We start from the raw sequence: 20,046 nt of genomic DNA, 5'->3' as shown, positions 1-20,046 counted from the left end.
TGAAACTAGATGCAAGTATTTAGATTTACAATATACAAAAGTCAGATAACTAATGAAGGAGAAGATCGGAAAGGGCAAAATATGCAGCCCTTATTTGTGCTACAAATACACTGACAAGAAACACAAACTTTATTTGCAAGTATTTAGATTGACAAGATACAGATTGACAAGATACAAAACTTTAGATGCTTAATGAACAAGAAAATAGCAAAGCGCAAAATATGTAGCCCTTATTTGTGCTGCAAATGCACTAACAAGAAGCACAACATTATTCATTGTTTATCAGTATTGAGATACAGCTTCAATTGCGGATCCAGGCTGCCGCTGGAATCTGCAAAAATTGCAGAGAGGCGAATATAGAGATGGTGTTTGGTACTTGTCCTCCCCGCCCATCATCGGCATGGGGACTCCTCTCTTGACATGGCTAACATAGTCTGGCCTGTAAGTCTTTCCTAGAACTCCCTCAACAAGCTTAGATAGGTTTGAAAATCTGAACTGTGTCTCCAAGTGAGCAAAAGCATCACCGGCTGGGAGCTGGTAGTTGTGAGTCCTGTTTTCTTCCGCTCCAATTGGTCTGATCTTCACATCCATCTCCAGTAGGCCAGATACCGTGACTCTTACGCTGTTAGTATCATCCGTTCTTTCAACCACAACTTCTCTTTCATCATTTATCCTCCATTCAGCCTCTCCATCAGTACGAACATCAACTGTCTGGCCATCCCATCTTACAGTGAGAGCATCAACATCATCATTCCAATGAGAGACTCTATTGGCGGCAATCACTAGAGTGTGAGTGTCAAACATGACGGCAAGAGCTTGCACCCACGTAAAGTCTCGAGTTCTTCCCTGTGGTCTGGTTCCAATGAAGTGAGCATTGATTTGGAGATTGTCGTCTGAAACTATGGCAAAGTTCCCTCCCTTTGCTCCATGGAAGTAAAACATCACCCCATCACCACCAACAAACCTAGGATCGTAGCAAAGAGATCCATATCCATTGCAGTTCGGTTTTCTCCCTAATAAACACCAATATATTAGTTAGCAAGCATCGTTATGTTGTCATTAGCATATTTCGTCGGGATATCAAGGCTTGATATTAAATTCGGCTTACCTAAAGTGGGTTACTATGAAAGTCACTAAATGTCATTTTTGACATGGCACACAATATCAAAACCAGAAACTTCTGCAATAAGCATACCAAATAAATGGAAACAGAACAATTGGCATGCATTTGATTCTTTCAAGATTTTGCAACATAATGCCAAGTTAACCAGTGAAACTATATGAATCTAAACCTACATAACAGACTTATCCAGATATTTAACCTGTTAAAAGTGCAATTTGTCTAAATCTAAGCGTTCCTATCAATTATCATACAATTGAGAGTACAGAAGGTGGATTAGTGAGTATGCTTACACTTGCAAGTGACTTCACACTTGCTACTGCAGTCAATGAAGCATCCCTTCCTCTTCCTATTCTTCCTTGGCTTCCTCTCCGGGCACTGAGATGGGCACACGAGAGTTTTCATGTTACAGGCTCCTCTTGCCTGACAGAAGGCTCGTTCCTGCCCTGACGGTAGAGGTGTTAACAAGGAGTAATGTGTTGAAGCAGCATCAAACGCACCCTTCTTCCCATTGTTCTTGTTGTTATGGCTGTCCAAATTTGCACCACCTTGACCTTGAACGAAACTAGCTTCCATCGAAATGAATGCTAGCATGAAAGCTACCAGAACCAGAACACTTGAAATTCTTGTATCCATATCTCCTTGCGTAAACTGCTAGAGATTGTATTTATTTCTCTTATCAAGTACTCTGCATGGAATGGGATGCATGACTATTTAAAGGAGTTGCCATAGGAATAGCAGAAGCAAGTAGGCCTTGGCGTTCGGCTTCAATCATGTGAAGTTTCTACTTTCTGTAACCAGACAGTTGAGTAACAGCTCTTCTGAAATTATTCTACGTTTCCCTATTGAGGATGTGGACTTGACTTAATGCTTGTAATATTTTTAATTTAATTTCTTAGAAATAGAAACCTATTTACCCCTGCATTAAATTGCTTGATTTATCTATTTTGCATGTGCAAAACATTGCAATTATCTTTGCAATATATTATCTAATCAGATGCAATGATTTATTAACCATTAATCATTCACTCGGATTTTTGCTCAGATTATGAGGAACCCTGATTCTACAACAATACACTAAGGGAAAACTTAGAAAATTAATTATAAAATTTAAAGGGTTTGTTGAGATAATAGAGATCATCCTGATATCCACATCCTCTTACACAAAATACTAATATCGACGTTCATATTGTTTTACTTTAATAAAAGAAAGTTTAGGCTCTGTAAACTTGATTGGTAACTTAGAGTGTACGGGCTTTTCTTGTCCATTAAAAGAATAATGATCGTATATAAATAAGCAACTAGCCTCTCATGAGACTCAAGCTTTGCTTGCACGAGTTTTGTTACTTGGTAATTACTTTATGACGACGATGAAGTACATGTGATTAGGTGGCTTGATCTAATATGCGTTGGATCCCATTATATATAATGCTATTGGACAATCAAAATCGATTACTAAATCGCATAAAACAATTAAAATTTTGTATCTATAATTTTTTTTTTAGTGCGGATGTCATTTTTTTATATGGATTTTTTTAAGTCATGGAGTTGGTTTTTAATGTTATTAAATAGCATGATTTTATAGTGTATTAAAAATTAACTCTATTAAATTGCACGACTTAATAACGTGTATTAAAATAAAAAATAAAACTCACGCATCTAGGAATAATCTTTTTTGGAGATTGTTATCGTATATTATGATGTAAGATACACGATTCTTCCACAGCCGTTAGATTGTCATCTAACGGTTGTGAAAATATAAAATTATCTATTATGTTATTCTACAACCGTTAGATTTTCATCATCCAACGGTTGTGGAAGAATCATGTATAACTTTTTATATTCGATCTTGTTTTGTAATCTTCATTACACCGCAGTTTCTTTATTCTTGGGGATGTGAGAAAGCTTTGGAGTTTACTAATTTATAAGAATTCGAAACTTACATTGAAGTTGCAAATGCGACCGATTCAATTATATCAGTGACATTTCCACATCCCTTCACCAGCTAACATGGTTTTTGCACCCAAACTAGTTTTGAAATTAATGCTGTAAAATGTACTTCTTGAAAACACTTGTCAAAATAAAATAAAAATCTATCACAAAGTGTTGGGTGATTTTGACACTAGTTAGCATGAATGGCTGATGATATTATCAGCCTTTCTTTTCGGCTGGTCTTTTGGATGAAACTGATTGCTATACACGTATACATCCTGATTTCCCGGATCTTGAACTCACAAGTACGGAATTTATTAGAAAATAATGTAAAGGGACAACTTTAAGTGGCCCTTATTTGTTTATTAAATAAATTGTATAAAATGGAAACAAGACATTCTGATACATTCATTTAGGTACCTCTTTGATTTTACAATACAAAAAGAACAGTTTCATTTATTTTTCTTGTAATTACCACCGCTTGAAACGCGTACTTTATTCTTAGATTGATGTAAACCCAGATGGCCTTTGGAATCTGCAAGCCTTGCAGTGAGGAGAATAGAGTGATGGAGTTTGGTACTTGTCTTCACCGCCCATCATCGGCATTGGCACCCCTCTCTTCACAGGGCTAACATAGTCTGGCCTGTAAGTTTTGCCCAGAACTCCTTCAACAAGATCACTCAAATTGGTGAATTTGAACTGAGTCTCCAAATGAGCAAAAGCATCATCATCTGGTAACTGATAGTTATGAACCTTGTTCTCTTCTTTACCGATGGGCCTAACCTTTATGTGCAATTCCACCAGGCCAGCAACTTTAACTCTCACATTGTTGGTATCATCGGTTCTTTCAACCAGCACTTGTCTTTCATCAGCATTAGTCTTCCATTCTGCATCACCATCAGTAGGGATGTCAATGGCTTTGCCGTTCCATCTTATTGAGAGAGCATCAACATTATCATCCCAATGCGAGACTCTGTTTGCTGCAATGACGAGAGCGTGTGTATCAAACATGACAGCAAGGGCTTGCACCCACGTGTAGTCGCGAGTCCTTCCTTCAGGTCTGGTACCAATGAAATGAGCATTGATTTGGAGGTTATCGTCTGAGACAATTGCAAAGTTTCCTCCCTTAGCTCCATGGAAATAGAACATCACACCATCTCCACCAACAAAGCGAGGATCATAACACAGAGAGCCATATCCATCACAGTTTGGTTTCCTCCCTGCCCAATAACATAAAATTTGATATGTCAAAAGAGCATGTCATGTCTAAAACTTAAATGAAAAGAATCAAGATGACTTATATATGCTTACACTTGCAAGTAGCTTCACATTTGCTGCCACAGTTGACAAAGCATCCCTTGTTCCTCTTGTTCTTCTTAGGCTTTTTCCCAGGACACTCAGCTGGACACACAAGAGTCTTGAAGTAGCAAGCTGATCCTTTACCTTTGCAAAAATGTCTTTCCTGTCCAGAAGGCAATGGTGTAAGCACATCATAATCTGTTGTATGAGGATCATCATCCTTTCCCCTTTTGTTTCCTTTTCCATTGCCCTTGTCTTTGTTTCCTTTTCTACTGTCATCACCCTTGTTGGCATTTCCATTGCCCTTGCCATTGTGCCCATTTCCGTTGTCATCACCTTTGTTCCCATTGCCATCGTTGTTGCCATTTCCATTGCTGTTATTACCGTTGTTTGCAGCAAGAACAGCTTCTGTGCCCATTAAAAAAACAAAGAACGCCACCAAAATATATGACTTTCTACTGGCCATCTCTATTGACTAAAATGCAAATGTTTGTGTATCTTATCCAATTATTGATAGTCAAATGCCAACAAATTCACAAGTGCTGAGATGACAAGCATGGAACTGAAACATTTATACAGAATTTGAGGAGTAATTCAAGTCCTTTGAGTCAGCCTTAATTTTTGGTACGTCTTTGCTTCATCATGGGATAATACATCTTTGCTTCATCATGGGATTATACATTTGAGAGGAAATCTATTGACTGGTATTCAAATCGACCAATTTAGCTTGTGAATTTATACCAAATAGCTGTAAAGCTGGAATATATATATATCTATATATATATGTATGAAACAATCTATTGGGATCTAATACCACTTTTAAGAGTTCCTTGGGGAAGCATATACAAGAATATCAAAATTTGGTTAAAAGAAATGTAAGGGCAGTAGGTGTTAGAGTTCAAAGTTCAAACATTATTTAAAGTGAATCTACAGTTAAAGTACTTTTCTTTTATTAAAATCTGAAGCAGTAACTCTTTGTCCGAATTTCAAAAGATTGCAAACGCCAGCAAAACGTAGATTTCTGACCCACTATTAATTTCTTATTTGTTTCCATAAATTGAAGAAAATGCTCTTATTGAGTAGCAAGCCGCAAGTAAATCAATAAAAGCATCAATGAAGCAAGAAGTCGTCACCTGCATATAAAGACACCCGAAATTGCAGGAAATGGCCAGGCTGTGAAGCCTTTGCTTTGCATGCCCTTCAAGCATGGATCCCAATCAGCTACACCTTATATAAAATTGTGTTATTAATTCTCTCCACACCACACCCTTTGCCAACGTTTTCTTTTTTTACGCCGTAATCATGTGAAGGCTTGTTTATTTTGCCTTCGTCCTTGGATCCCATAATAATAAATAAATCATTATTAAAATTATTTACCCATTTATATATGCATTTATAATTGCTGTGGTTATTGGTTAAAGATCCCTTGTTGACATTTGAGAGAAGCTTTAATTTATTTAATGGATGCATGTTTATTACGAAGTACGAAATTCTTCAGGGCGGCATCGAAGTACTGTTCATTTCATAAGCAACAATTGTTATGGCGTTGCTTGCATGTATGTGGGAATCTGCCGACCAATTCAATCATGCCACATATTTTAGCAAATGCGTCAATAATAAATTAAAGAGGAAAAACGGAAAAAGAGTTAAATATCATACAGCCTCAACAAGAATACTCAAATTGCAAATGAAATGCATATCAAACGCACACACATACGCATATCCCCGGTACGTTGCCTTTGGACGGAACCAATCAACCAAACAACGGCAAATGAACCACTTAATTGCTTTTTTCAAATATTGAAATGTTAACATCATATATATACACACAGCATTGGCTGCAGGACTAAGTATCTGTCTTAACAATGGCCTGAGAAGAACCTTTTGATGATGAAAATTACCCTTTCAAAAAATTTTGAACGTCAACATATGTAGAAGCTAACTATAGGGTAAAAGAAAAGAAGATTTAAAGAAAATGTGATCAAGAATAACTAATAGCTGTCTCACTGCCACTACTGAAATATAGGAAGATCTATCTTAGGTTGTTGGTTGAACCCTAGATTATCTCCTCCAACCACAACAATGCCGCTTGAGGTCCCTTTGCCACCACTTGATGTCCCTTCCCCAACCTCGCTCATCATTTTCAAAAAGTAACTATGCCTGCACAAGAAACTTTCCTTTTACTCAAATGGAATCATAAGAATAAAAGCCACTTAAAAGATTATATACCATCGAGTATCAGCTGTCAATTCAGGATGGAAGGCAGTCCCAAGCAAATTCCCTTGCCTTACAGCAACAATTACTTTCTTTTCAGGCATAGCATTCTCCTGAGATACCCAATGATACAATAAATAAATTGTAAAAAGTGACACCAACAAGACATTATGGTGAATTATCAGTGCCATTAAACCACTGCTGGCAAATAAATCACAAAACTAGAAGGGCTTAAGGCAAACCTCTTGTATTTCAACAGTAGAACTCGAATACAAGACCTTGTTTGATGGTACAGGATAATCAGCCAGCACATCAACATCCGGCCCCACATCAAGGACTGCAGGAGCGCGGATGAAAACTCCACGAAATGTCTCAGGACCACCCTCCTGAGAAGCAAGCGCTGGCACAGACAACTCTGCCTCAAAGCTTTGAATCTGAAAAACAAAATGATTTTATTAGTAGCATAAGAAACAAACCGCTACTCATAGAAACTCAGTATTCTGTGTTTTGTGAAATAAAAACATACTGCAGAAAAAGATAAAAATATAAAAATAAAAGTAAATGTTCAAACCCTCTGCAAAACACTTCCGACATGTGTATTTGTTTGGAAGCATGAGGTAGTTAGCCTTAGAAGTGGAATCTAACGTATTTGGGGATAATCTTCTTCTAGAAAGTTTATACATTAGCATACTCAATTCTGCAAATCTAAATTTGTGCTGCTGAACGCAGCATAAGCAATTCATGATGTTCAAATTTTGATTCTAACAAGTTCTTCTGGATTAATGTTCCACCATACTCTGAAAGAATATTCTTGGATGTTCATCGAATTACAAGACTGTCAGCATGAATGAGCACAGACACAACTGAAATCACCACTATGAATATGAAAATTGAAATTACAAAATTCCATTGGATCCTGTAACTTATCCAATCATAAATCGGAGAATGGCATCCCTTTTTTAACAGATTGCCTCAATCTGGTTAACAGCTTTGCAACTTGAAATCATATTTGAAACAAAGAGCTCTGCAGTCTACAATGAATCCTGATCCAGATTACATCAACATCATAATTTCTATCCACATTTTTACACCCCCTTACAACATTTGATGATGGCACGTGTGGCATGCCGAGGCAACATGGAATACACTTACAACATTTAATGACATGCTTTTACCATCTTGGTATACAGTATCTACAACCTATTCAAGAGAACAGATGACAATTTTGAAATCTTACCTGACTGCCAAAGAAATTTCTATGAACTGTGCAATCAAGCCCTCCAACAAGTTCTTGTCCTCCTAATTTCTGTCCTGGAAAAATCATGCCACTCAAATTTTTAGAATATTAATTTAATTAAGGTAAATCAACCCAAAAAAATTGGTAAATTCGTGTTCCAATGGCCTAGCAAAATCAAAATCAAAGATAAGAAACAAAGAATGAAAAAAAAAAAAAACCAACCCACCAACTGCTTTGTTCGCCAAGAAGATAAGACCTGCACAGGTCCCCCACACAGGCTTTCCCATTTTAACAAACTCTCGCAGTGCCGGAAACTGTCCATGTGTGAAAAGAAAACAAATATATCAATAAACTACCTTCGGCTTCCTTCTTAGAACTCTTATGTCCTTGGCATTTCTCCTTTTTTCTTTTTCATAATCAATATAAACAGACATGCCATACAAACAGCTAGAGTGAGTCCAACAAAATTATTCATTGCAATCAAGTATAAGTGGACGAGTAGTTAGTAAACATTAAATGTTAAGCAAAAGTGGATGATTGCCAAACACTTCAGCTGTTGTCTTTTAAAAGTTAAAATAACATACCCTAAGTCTCTTTCAGTAGCAACTAGTTAGTCAATTCACAACCTTAGTTAAATTATTTCAACAGCCCATTTCCATCAAGATTCATAACTTCCAAAATTATACACCCCTTGACCCCCTGTCCTGTCCTCATCCAAACAAAACAAAATATATTCTATTGTACACGTAAACAAAAAACAGTAACAACAATAACACCAAACACAGACAAGCGCGCGAGAGAGACAGAGAGAGTTTTACCAGATTGTGATACTCAGCAAGCCTGGCCATAGTGGTGCTCTCACCACCAGGAATGATGAGAGAGCTCACATTCTGAAGCTGATCTGGCTTCCTTATTTCCACTCCCTTCACTCCTAGCCTCTTAAGAGCTGCTTAATCAAAGTAAAAAATAAATCAAATTTTGCTGGAGTTTTTTTACAAAATAAAAAGCAGCCCAGTTTAAGAAATAACGATATTAACAAAGGAAAATATAAGTGGCGGTGTAAGAGTAATGATGCGTAAGCAAAGAGAGAATGCCTGCGATGTGTTCGTTAAAAGATCCCTGCAGCGCGAGAACGCCAACAACCATGGTCAGGAAATGAGCGCTTTGTTTTGCTTCGCTTGGTCAGGGCCCTGTTTGTGTGCGCACGCCAATGAAAATGAAACTTAACTAATAAACCAAGAGAGCCGTGAGATGCCGAAACACCTCGGGCCTCTCGTTTCCTGTGGCCTGCGACATTCGTGACATCACCTTTGCGCTTTTTGGAGAGTATCATTATTAAATTGGGGAAAAAAACCAAAAAAAAAAAAAAAAAAGGAAAAAAATCAAACTTGTCATACGCATTCAAACAGCTCAATGGTTTGGTAGCCAACCAACCCAACGGCTGCTGCGGGGGTTGTTTCTAAACTTTTTTGGGTAAATACTTGCCCCCTTTTTTTGTCTCGGTATTTATTTACTTGGCATTGTCAGAGAGTGAACTTTATTGTAATGATCAGAAATGGTATACTTATGACCTGTAGTACTAACTTACACTAACCAAACTAGAATATAAAATTAATGTTGCAGTAATATAAATTCACCACTTAGATGAAAGGTAAAAGGATTCAATAACTAATTATCATGTGACAAGAAGTAAAACAACGCCATCATCTGTCCAGATATTGGAAAAAAAAAACTGTTAAATAATTTGTAAGCTGGAGATTGCCATTTTCTCTCATAATACCATTACCCTTGATGTTTTCATGATATCAAAAAAACCCTTTTGGCATAAAAAAAATAAAAGAAAAAAAAGAGAATAAATAAGCCATTTGTTTGATATTTTATATTGAGTGTATAAAATAAATATTTATTTTTTAAAAAATTTAAAAATTATAAAAAATACAAAAAAAAAATCTTATTAATAATTTTTTTATTCACATCAAACGTATATTTCTTACTTTAGTACTTATTTTTTATTTTAATTTTTATTCATATAATTTATTTAATTTATAATAAATATGAATAAAAATACATTCAAAAAATAATAAATATCATAAAATTATGCTGTCTATGAATTGCTAACTATTATGAAAATAGTGAACTGGCAGCCGGCCTTTGCAGGCTAACGGTTTCCAATATTAAATTGAGACCCATAGAATCCAAGCCCATGACCTTTTTCTAATTTAGTGAAAGACAAGGCGGCCCATCTTGACCATCAGAGTATTTAAAACACTGCGTGGGTTGAAACTTGAATGAAAGCCACCCAATATAAAGCCTTTTGTTTTGATTAAGAAAAACTCAATTTGCTGCACTTTTCGTTTTCGCCACTCGTTTTCAAATTCCACAAAAAATGTTTCCACTTGCATGCTTCCCCGTTTGCAGATATTTTGTTGGGTCGATTTTCACCCTTGGTGATGCTTAATCTCTTACTTTATTACAATTATCTCCATTCCTTTGATAAACACGTTTTATTTATCTGCAAATTAAAAAAAAAAAAAAACAACAACAATCCAATGACAAATCTACATGAAGGGTCCATTCATTCAAAAGTCAACCTGTCCCAACCACCAACAGACATCCTTTTAAAAATCAATGGACTTTCAAATATCTATATGTATTATGGGGCCTTAGACGTCATCGTTTAATGAGAACATTTGTGGCGTTACGCTTCGAAAATGTTGAAATCGACTGGCATATTGGCTCTCTGTTGTAAACGCAATTGTCCTTATGAAGTATTGAAATTTGGCACGTATTTATATATTTTACCATTAGGGACTTTGTCTCAAGGTAAACCTTAATAATTTCGTAAGTTATTCGAGAATTGTAATATAGATCGTTTGAAACTCAACAAACATACTTATTCTGAAAAAAAAAAAAAATTGAGAGATTTACATTTACTCTTAAAAGTAATGAAAAAATTATAATCTATAATACAAGGAGAGGGAGAAAAATATGGCGTTTCAATCCAAACGTTCAAATATAAAGAATTAAAGTATTAATACTTGAGTATGGGTCAAAAGAATGGAGAATAATTTATAAAAGGTATAATTTTTACGATATCAAAATGTAAAAAGAGGATATAAATATAAGGGCAAATGTTAAATTATTAAAATTACACACACGCGCGCGTGTATATATATAAAAAGATAACAAATTAGATTTTTGACCTTAACAATGAGGTGATGATAACCACTGAGTTACAAATTATTATCTATAATTCTTCTTGTAATCTCATGTAAATGATCCCATTAGAGTTACCATGTACTTAATCCGGCAAACTTATCACTACTTAAAGCCTTAAACCTATAATAATTAACAAAAAATGCGAAATTTTCAAATATCACCACTTGGCCATGTCATTATATCATGAATTTGACAATTCAGCACTAAATATAGTAACTGTGACGTTTCCTGTACGGGCACCTAAATCAAACCTTTTGAAAAAGAAAGAAAAAAAAAAACAAAAAACACCACAGGACTTGTTATAAGATTGTGTTATTTAGTTGTGAGCGTGTCGAATATATCAATTATCAAGCATGTACCACTCACTGTATTAACAATAAAAGGACAACGCATCGACGTCAGACGTAACTCTTCTGGCCGGTGCCAAAGAAAACGAGGGATGAGTCATTACTAACAAAGTGTTGGTTCTACTGATAATAGAGTTTTTTTAAGTAGTTTGACTGAGTCTGCTCTTCAGTTCGAGTCGTAGGAAAGTCGCTTTTGTTGGGAGAACATGTGTCTCCCGGTTCGAGCAGGGACTTATAATTTGAGCTGTGGTGCGGGATTAAAGGTACCTCCTACGGTTGGGGCCTTCTCCAAGATACCTCGTGATTAAGACAAAAAATAAAAATAAAGAATGAGTCATTATCATTTGCATTTCACGTACGTACCCTTCACAGCAAAAGGCACACGCTGGCTCGGGCACCTTCTCAATTCTGATTCCCATTTTGAATGGTTACAAATCAATAATCGTGCAAGGAAGAAGCAGCAGCTATCACAGGAAGTTTCGTGCTCCAAAGAATCCAATTCTTTTTGTTCGTGATTTCGGTTTTGATGATCATATGCCCAATTTTTATTCCCTCTTTTAAGTAACAATTTCTCATTTCATTTCATTTTTCTAATTTACATAATTATGGTCGTACTTCAAGCGGGCCATTGGCCAACAACTAACTACCAACTGTCGAAGCGTGGTTGCTCTTCTAATAACCGCTCGAGCATTGTCCTACTTGAAATAATACTTTCTAACGTAAGGTTGGAATATTTTCACTCTAATTATTATTTTAAATATATTTAAATAAAATAATTTATTATAAATATATACCCATCACATAAATAATCAATAAGGACAAATAAATTATTTGTCGTAACCGATATAATAATATATAATTCTTAGTAATGACTAAACTTGTATTAAAGATTTTTTTTTTAATTTTTTTTAACTATCTCGTGATTCAAGGAAATGAAAATGAGACGAACAAGCTCTCCAGCTGAAAAGTTGCAAGATAAATCCAATGCCTCAAAAAAGTATTATAAAGGAAAATAAATCCAATGCCTCAAAAAAGCAAAAAAAAAAAATCCTTAGTAGAAGTCGATGGTGTACCTCTTCACGTAAGCAATTAAACAACGGGAAGGAATTTTGCAAGTCAAATTAAATTAACCATGACACATTAATTAATATACGGAGGTAGAAAAGAAACGATTCTAAGAAACTCAAATTATGTCAAAATGATTTATTTACAAATTAATTGAATGATTTAATTAGTATGGATTTTTTAGGTATTTTAAAGGGTGCACAAAGTAAAACTTATTTTTTATAAATTTTTAAATGAGTGTACATAATTTTAGAGTGTTCAGAGTAATATTTAGAGTGTAAATAGTCCCACCCCTAACTTAAATATTTTACAAATAATTATTAAAAATTAAATTTGAAGATACACAGCATGATTTTATACTTTAAAGTCAATTTTGATCAAAACCTATACTTGTTTGGGTGTCCTTCCTTTATAAGAAATTTGTTGGAATCCTATCTAGATTGTTTTGTTATCGTGAAATTCTAATATTGTCTATTTACATCTAAATAATTGGTAAAATTATTCTCCATTGTAGAATTGAGAACTTGAAATCCAATCCATATGTGAGAAAAAAAAATGTGATTTACCACTTTAAAGTGGTTGCATTCATTTATTGATTGATAGTAGTTTAGAAAGTGATTTTTAGACAGTCAGAAACAAAATTAATCTTAATTTTATTTGTTTATTAATTATTTCAAAATTTGCTTCATTATCGTGGATGTTTTTCTCAATAATTTTCATTTTTTTTCTTGTTGATTCACAAAAAAGTTTTGCATTGATTGTTGGAGTAGTAAAGGTAGATAAAAAAAAAAACATTTCTTTATATTTTTTCAATGACAAATTTTAGAAACAAATAGGATATACATATTAATTGAGCATTTCTTTTTGTTTTAATATATGCCAAATCCTTTTTTATGGGTCTAATATTTTAACATTTTTTGACGGATGAAATGATTAAAAATAGAGTCTAGTATGAAATTTTATGTTTAATAGATAAATCGGTCCATTGCTTGAGATAAAATCGACGTAGATGTTAAATAATAAATAAACATTTTGCATTTTATAAGTTTGTTGCTCTCATTAGGAATGGAATATAATTTCCATTTTAAAATAATTTTAAAATCGTATAAAATTTTAACACCCGCATAATTACGTAAACACCACCAGAGGTCCACAACGTGGCAAAACCGGTCCCACGTTGTTTCCAGTATCGCCGCTTTACAGATTCCTCGGCATCCGCCTTCTCTTTGAAAATCTATTTTTCCATATTTGTCCTTCGAAAGTTGCAGATTCTAATAAATTTATAATCATATTTATTTATATCTAACAATCGAAATTTCAAACCTACATTAAATAAATAAAAATTCTCAAATCTCCTCATCGTCAAGTTTTTCAGTTTTCAAATTTCACTTCAGATTCGATCCAATTTAGGTTTTTTCAAATTCGGATTTTTGCCAAAATTATTATGCTGTTTCGAGATTGAATTCGAATCTAGCGGTTTGGTCGTCGTCTGAAATGATTAGGTTTTTTTTTTTTTTTCTCTTTTGAAATTGCGAGTTACATTAAACTAAATCATAGGTACGGCTTCAAGAATCGAAATATTATTATTTTTATATTTAATATATGTCCGACGTGATGTATAAAAAATTTAATTTTTGTATGTATCTGTAAATATTATTCGTGGTTGATGTCGTTTGAAAGAACACGCTAGTTTTCGTCTTCTTTTGAGAAAAAAATAGCTAAAAATTAAACCTTGGTACTTATTTATATCGTAGTTTTATTTTGATGTTCATTTGTGACGTTAATTTTTTTTTTTTTAATTTTAGAAGGTCAACGTATTATTGAAGAAGCTAGGTGGTGCTGCTGGTGGTGGTGAACATTGAGGCTTACATTGTGTATTATAAAGTGGAGTTATAGCGATGTTGTGTCTCAATCGAAATAGTTTTAATATCATAAGCAGTTTCTTTCATTTGGCGGAGTGGCATCCACTTGAATAGCAAAGCTGATTTGGGCATAAAAGCCCTCTCTTTTGATCAGGTTTGATTTCATTTTCCTTTTGATCTTTTCTAAGTATGTGGGTCATTTTGATTATGAGGTATGTAATCTATTTGTTCGTTCTTAATACGAAGAAAGTTGAAGCACCCAAACACCCAGTTTGAGGATTGGTCAATCGAATAACAATCTTCATATTCTTTTATGTTTTTAGTTTTTTTATTTTTGGGTGGGATTTGGGATTGGTTTCAATAATATAGTGTGTCTTATGTGTATTGTGTATCATCACACTTGAGAAATTGAGTGTTAGCTGGACTGGTTCCGACCCTTTTTTGTTTTCTTGCTTATGTGTCCTAAAGGGTGAAAATAATATAAATTCCATGACACTCACATGAGTATTGTTTGACATTGATTGAGTGATATCAGTTCTGTGAAGCAGGTAAATTGTTTCTTAATTGAGTTTAAGTGGCTATTTCTGTTTATGGCAGGTTATTAACTTGATTTGTTGTTGAGATAAGGGTTTTTCCACTTTGCAGGTTTTGGGATCATTTTTCTTTTTTCACTCGCTGAGAGTTTTAATAACTGCTTTGAGGTTTTCAAGGTTTTTCATGTTTAGGAAGACTTGTTCTTGGATAAGAGATATGGGCTGTTGTAGTTGTTTCGGTTTCACCAGAAGAAAACCCAAACAAGCGTTGAGGCCCATAACTGGGTTGAATTATCGGATTTCCCGCGACTTTTTGTTAGGAGATGATATAGATGATGATGATGATGATAATTCATACAACGGCGAGGCTACTAATACAGCAGATGGAGATGGTGGTGAGATGCAGAACCATGCCAAACGATCTGAAGAGATTTTTAGGGAAAGAGAACTGAATGGACTGATTTGCAGGCAATTTCCAGTTAAGGAATCTAATAAACTCATTCGATCAGAGGTGAGAATGATGATAAGATGAATATGAGACTTTTGTAACTCATCAGCTTTCAAGCTAAGTCATTTTTTTGCTTTTCATTAATTAAATTGGAAATGCAATAAGCTGATGTCCACGCTTGTGGCATGCTGCTGTTACGTCTTTTAGCTGTCCTTTATTATACATTCTCACTAGACATTTGTATTTAGCGTGTGATAGCCAAACAACAGATATAAGCTGTTTACAGAGTGTTTCGTGTTATCTCATTAACTGTTGCTTAATTGATGATTTTTCCTTACTGCATGAAATTGAAGTGTACAGATGAATTTACTGAATAAGGTCATATGTGCCACATACATGTCTAGGTACTTGTATGCAATTATTTAGTCTTACATGTATGATTTTCCATATTGGGTATTCTCTGTTGTAGTATAACTGTAAGGTGTTGTATATGACGGACATTGCATTTTCCAGGATGAAAATGGGACTAAGATGATCAATGAGTATGTACATGTACGTAAGATTGGTGCCGGTAGCTATGGGAAAGTGGTAAGCTTCATTTTTTAAGACAATGTCCTATTGGTTGTTTGAGGAATTGATTCTTTTATTTGAGCCTTTTTATTTGCTTCTACGACAGGTCCTTTATCGAAGCTCCTTAGATGGAAAGCATTATGCAATTAAGGTATTATTTTTCTGTCTTGATGCAGACACATTCATGTTTTGGGTAAAGTCATTGGTAACAGCGAAGGAGTCACTTTGACGTAAATATGTTAGGTCAGGAATTAAATGTCATATCAGTATGGTGGGTTACAGGCTTGAAAAGTCCTCCTCCAAGAGGGGAAAAAAATGTCCTTAAAACTCCTGCTTACATGTGTTATTAATTTGATCTACAGGCTTTTCATAAGTCTCATTTGTCAAAGCTGCGAGTTGCCCCTTCAGAGACGGCTATGACTGATGTTCGTCGTGAGGTATCTGCTCATTCTCTTCTATTTTCAGATTCTGCTGACTAGTTCTTTTGAAACTCACTGCACAATTATGATTTGGACTATTTATATTTGCTATTTGAGGAAATGCTCTAGCTTGTTTCTGATCACAAGTATTATACTTTGGTTTATTACTGCAACCACTCTAGAGAAAGGCTTCTTTGTGCACATTATGGAGGGTTCATACCTTCATGTTATTCTTTATTTTTTGTTGCCTATGTTTGATTTTCTTATGATATATGGTTCTGAAAGTCACAGTGTCTGGTTGTGGATGCTCTTATTTTCCTTTATTTAGTTCAAAAATGACAGTTTGACAGGCTAATACTTGGCTAATTGTATTACAAGTGCTTAATTTGTGCTAGTTGCTATAGTTTGTTACTCCTTTGCATCTTTATGGTAGATGTAATGTCAGATGCCTTTCCCTTGCAGGTTCTAATCATGAAAATGTTGCAACATCCAAATATAGTTAATCTGATTGAGGTGATTGATGACCCAAACTCAGATCACTTCTACATGGGTATTTATTTCCTTTTTCTTTCTCTTCTCCCTATTGAAGTCATTATATAGGTAATTCTATTATGTGCTTGACTGGAACTTTTTCAAATTTTCTTCCCTCCAGTTCTTGAATATGTGGAAGGAAAATGGGACAATGATGGGTTTGGTCAACCAGGGGCCATTGGAGAGAGTATGGCTAGAAAGTATTTGCGGGACATAGTATCTGGGTTGATGTACCTGCATGGACATGTATGATTTCAAAAGCCTGCTATTGTGCTCCATTATATTATGAACGTGTGTGTGAAGTCTGATTATACATTTGTACATCGATATGGTAGAACCCATCCTGTCCATTTTAGGATGTTTTTATTGGACAGATATGTGATATTATGTAGAAGGAAAAAGGATTTTTCTGTCATTTAGCTGTTTATCACCTTGATGGTTCATGTATGCTCACAAGTATGGACTTACATATCACATATTCACATTTCATCAGACACTTACTTTAAGATATTAGATTTAAGAAGCAATAGATTTTCCTCTTAAGAAGAGAGCTTGAAAGGACATTATATAAGAAAAACTAATGTAATTAGTGGTTCATTAACTATCTTTTGTATCAACCTTGCTTGATATGGTGATGGCTGGCTTGTACTTCTGTGACCTATATGTATGGTATCTATATATTGGATGGCTGTCAGAATATTCAAGAAATTGCTTTATTTGACGTATGTTCTTTGTCCAATACTATGCATTTTAATTTTTCTGGGAAGTGTTTAATGATTAGTATAGTTAACTAGTGATTCCAAGCTAATTGCAGTTCATTTGATACCAATAGAGCTATAATCTGACCTTGCCTGAGCTTATTCTGATTATCACCACACCTCTGGATAGGCATTGTGGTAGAGGTTTTCTAAGTAGAAAAAAGACCAGAGATGGTTTAGAAACCAGTTGCCACCTTACGTGCTGTGCGATTCTTGTCACAAGAGAGATATGTTTTAGTCAAGTTTTCCGGGGCCTTCGCTTTTTGGTATATAATGACTGAAGTGGTGGCTGCATGTTTTTCAATCACCGATCACGTTTTCTTATCCTAAACTTAAACCACCTTGTCATCTTAATGAAATGGAATATCATTCTTGACATAGCTAGATGATGCAGAATCCCGTGAAGTTAGATTATTCTGTGCTTATTTTTGATAGGGGTCGGGAATGCTTAATGCGTGATATCTTGTTTGTATTTAAACAAGTTTATTTATGTCTGTGCTGAGTAGTAGATGCCTACCCTTCTGGTAGATTTTCCAACCCCAGCATCTTTTAGCGTTTTGCATCTTTGCATGCACATGCTTCTGTAACAGAAATAACTGTGATCTTAGGTAGCATTCATGTCCATTTTCTTTTATATGCAGACTTCCTCCTTTCTTGCTATCGATAGTGAAGCGGGTTTTGTGATTAATTCCTTGTCTTTCCTTTGTAAGAACAGAATGTAGTGCATGGAGACATAAAACCCGATAATCTGTTAGTTGCGCCGAGTGGTACAGTGAAGATTGGAGATTTTAGTGTCAGCCAAGTTTTTGAGGTGATGAATCCATCTTTACCCTTGATCCCCTAACTATGATTAATTGCTTCAATAGTAATTTGAGGGTTAAAAAAAAAAAAAAATTGAATGACAAGCTTTGGGAGTGAGGAATGATCTTATTGCCTTACCCAAAGATATATATTTTGCTTGTGGAATCTTATCATATTAAAACATGCAATTTTGGTTTGCAGGATGATAATGATGTTCTTCGTAGGTCTCCTGGAACTCCAGTTTTCACTGCTCCTGAGTGCTGTCTAGGTTAGGATTCCGTCCCTAAAGGATTTGACTATGCTGCAATAGAAATCAATAATAAACAACATACAGGATATATAATATTATAACTTTGTGTGAATTTCCTTTATGATCAACAGGTCTAACATACGGTGGCAAAGCTGCTGACACATGGGCGGTGGGAGTTACTTTGTACTACATGATAATAGGACAATATCCATTTCTCGGTGAAACACTGCAGGATACATATGACAAGGTGGTCAAAATGCTTTTTGAATATTTTATTTTTCATTTCCTTCTGCGATTCAACTGTTTGTTTACTACTCTTTCAGTTCATCATTTCAAAGCATTTCAAAGAGATCTAAATTATGATCTCCGTTCCCTCTTCTACAGATCGTTAACAACTCTTTAGTATTCCCGGATGCTATGAACCCAGAGCTAAGGAATTTACTAGAAGGACTTCTTTGCAAAGGCCAGTGAAAATCCATTGTTAACTAACGTCATTCAGAATTAATTAACTGCCCATCTATTCTTATCATTCATTTTTTACGCTGCTTTGTTTTTAGTTTTTACTCTTTGGATTCTCTACTGAAGAAAGAAATCACAAAATTTGTCATTTGCAGACCCAACTCGGAGGTTGACTTTAAACGATGTAGCCAAGCACACGTGGGTTCTTGGAGACAATGGGCCAATCCCTCAGTATTTATGTTGGTGCAAGCGTGACAGATTGCGCAGGGATAATACCACACAGGATTCTAACTAACTAGATTGTTTTCTTAGTTTGAATTTCTCTGTGTACAGTGTAAAATCTAGGGTTTTTTTAAATTATTATTTTTAAAGTTATCATGTGAGTGGCAAGCAAGGGAGAGATGGTGGCTAAGACAGTATTATGCGAAATTTTCCAGAATACAAGAGGTGTGATGTACCAGCATGCGCAAAAGGTAGAGCGATATTAGCTTGTAAATTCTGCATTCAGACTGAAGAATTTTTCGGATTATTTGTTATAATGGTATTCCTACTGACGATAAATTCTGAGTTTGAGCTTTTGAATGAGGAACACAATCGTGCTCTCTTTGTATGTCAACTGCCTGTTGCTTTTTTCAATATTTATGAAACTTCTGTTATGATGAAGGCTTGGTAGTTGTGACCTCGCTGACTCGTGGGCGCTCCTAAGAAGTGTTTGTAGGTGCCTAAAAGCGCCTGTGTATTGTTCGAACTTGGAATGCTTCCATTTGGAAACTAAAGTTTTCCAGAAGGGCCTTTGAAAAGTAAGTGGCAGAAGATAAAACGGCAGATGGCGGGGCCAGGGGCGGCGTCGAATCGGTCCTCTCCAAGTGTCATCACCTTGACTTAGGTGAGTTCACCCATGCATGGGACAATGAACAGAGAGAACCCACTTCTCAAATCATCACTTTACCTCACCATACCAAAAAGAAAGTACATAACAATT

The 20,046-nt window shown here is 35.1% G+C and overlaps 4 protein-coding genes across 7 annotated transcripts; 1 reads left to right on the top strand and 3 right to left on the bottom strand.

The window, feature by feature from the left end:
* Positions 1–141: 141 nt before the first annotated feature.
* LOC18034170 lies at positions 142–1,822 on the bottom strand. Its single transcript, XM_006424535.2, has 2 exons — positions 1,414–1,822; positions 142–1,013 (listed from the first exon to the last, which is right to left on the bottom strand). The coding sequence occupies exons 1-2, from the start codon at positions 1,754–1,756 to the stop codon at positions 283–285; spliced, it is 1,074 nt and encodes a 357-aa protein (XP_006424598.1). The 5' UTR covers positions 1,757–1,822; the 3' UTR covers positions 142–282.
* A 1,635-nt stretch (positions 1,823–3,457) lies between these two features.
* LOC18034161 lies at positions 3,458–4,858 on the bottom strand. Its single transcript, XM_006424534.2, has 2 exons — positions 4,364–4,858; positions 3,458–4,272 (listed from the first exon to the last, which is right to left on the bottom strand). The coding sequence occupies exons 1-2, from the start codon at positions 4,815–4,817 to the stop codon at positions 3,554–3,556; spliced, it is 1,173 nt and encodes a 390-aa protein (XP_006424597.1). The 5' UTR covers positions 4,818–4,858; the 3' UTR covers positions 3,458–3,553.
* A 1,174-nt stretch (positions 4,859–6,032) lies between these two features.
* Positions 6,033–9,104, bottom strand: LOC18033914 (probable pyridoxal 5'-phosphate synthase subunit PDX2). Its single transcript, XM_006424533.2, has 7 exons — positions 8,897–9,104; positions 8,621–8,748; positions 8,029–8,116; positions 7,803–7,876; positions 6,808–6,999; positions 6,581–6,678; positions 6,033–6,511 (listed from the first exon to the last, which is right to left on the bottom strand). Exons 1-7 carry the CDS (start codon positions 8,946–8,948, stop codon positions 6,364–6,366), a joined length of 780 nt encoding a protein of 259 aa, XP_006424596.1. The 5' UTR covers positions 8,949–9,104; the 3' UTR covers positions 6,033–6,363.
* Positions 9,105–13,741: 4,637 nt separating this feature from the next.
* LOC18034273 (serine/threonine-protein kinase GRIK2) lies at positions 13,742–19,680 on the top strand. Of its 4 annotated transcripts, XM_006424531.2 has the most exons (13): positions 13,742–13,990; positions 14,239–14,449; positions 14,941–15,339; positions 15,790–15,864; positions 15,953–15,997; positions 16,209–16,283; positions 16,728–16,815; positions 16,918–17,042; positions 18,270–18,365; positions 18,557–18,623; positions 18,737–18,852; positions 18,990–19,068; positions 19,220–19,680. In XM_006424531.2, the coding sequence occupies exons 3-13, from the start codon at positions 15,013–15,015 to the stop codon at positions 19,357–19,359; spliced, it is 1,233 nt and encodes a 410-aa protein (XP_006424594.1). In that variant the 5' UTR covers positions 13,742–13,990; positions 14,239–14,449; positions 14,941–15,012; the 3' UTR covers positions 19,360–19,680. The 4 variants fall into 4 exon arrangements, with proteins under 4 accessions (XP_006424594.1, XP_024034795.1, XP_024034796.1 ...); XM_024179027.1 differs by having other exon boundaries at positions 13,742–13,935; positions 14,239–15,339; XM_024179028.1 differs by having other exon boundaries at positions 14,242–15,339.
* The last annotated feature ends 366 nt before the right edge of the window (positions 19,681–20,046 follow it).

Source organism: Citrus clementina, unplaced genomic scaffold (assembly GCF_000493195.1).
Source record: "Citrus clementina cultivar Clemenules unplaced genomic scaffold, Citrus_clementina_v1.0 scaffold_8, whole genome shotgun sequence".
NCBI lineage: Eukaryota > Viridiplantae > Streptophyta > Magnoliopsida > Sapindales > Rutaceae > Citrus > Citrus x clementina.
The sequence above is the reverse complement of the archived record's forward strand: the minus strand, read 5'-3'. Positions and strand labels throughout refer to the sequence as shown.

What these genes read in the sequence shown, in the direction of transcription:
- LOC18034273 (XM_024179027.1), top strand. Translation starts at nt 15,013, where the DNA reads ATGTTTAGGAAGACTTGTTCTTGGATAAGAGATATGGGCTGTTGTAGT. An exon ending in ATAAACTCATTCGATCAGAG is followed by an intron (nt 15,340 to 15,789) that starts GTGAGAATGATG and finishes TGCATTTTCCAG; the next exon opens with GATGAAAATGGGACTAAGAT. An exon ending in TGACTGATGTTCGTCGTGAG is followed by an intron (nt 16,284 to 16,727) that starts GTATCTGCTCAT and finishes TTTCCCTTGCAG; the next exon opens with GTTCTAATCATGAAAATGTT.
- LOC18034161 (XM_006424534.2), bottom strand. Translation starts at nt 4,817, where the DNA reads ATGGCCAGTAGAAAGTCATATATTTTGGTGGCGTTCTTTGTTTTTTTA. An exon ending in ATGTGAAGCTACTTGCAAGT is followed by an intron (nt 4,273 to 4,363) that starts GTAAGCATATAT and finishes GTTATTGGGCAG; the next exon opens with GGAGGAAACCAAACTGTGAT.
- LOC18034170 (XM_006424535.2), bottom strand. Translation starts at nt 1,756, where the DNA reads ATGGATACAAGAATTTCAAGTGTTCTGGTTCTGGTAGCTTTCATGCTA. An exon ending in GTGTGAAGTCACTTGCAAGT is followed by an intron (nt 1,014 to 1,413) that starts GTAAGCATACTC and finishes GGTGTTTATTAG; the next exon opens with GGAGAAAACCGAACTGCAAT.
- LOC18033914 (XM_006424533.2), bottom strand. Translation starts at nt 8,948, where the DNA reads ATGGTTGTTGGCGTTCTCGCGCTGCAGGGATCTTTTAACGAACACATC. An exon ending in GAAATTTCTTTGGCAGTCAG is followed by an intron (nt 7,000 to 7,802) that starts GTAAGATTTCAA and finishes TTTGTTTTTCAG; the next exon opens with ATTCAAAGCTTTGAGGCAGA. An exon ending in CTACTGTTGAAATACAAGAG is followed by an intron (nt 6,679 to 6,807) that starts GTTTGCCTTAAG and finishes TGGGTATCTCAG; the next exon opens with GAGAATGCTATGCCTGAAAA.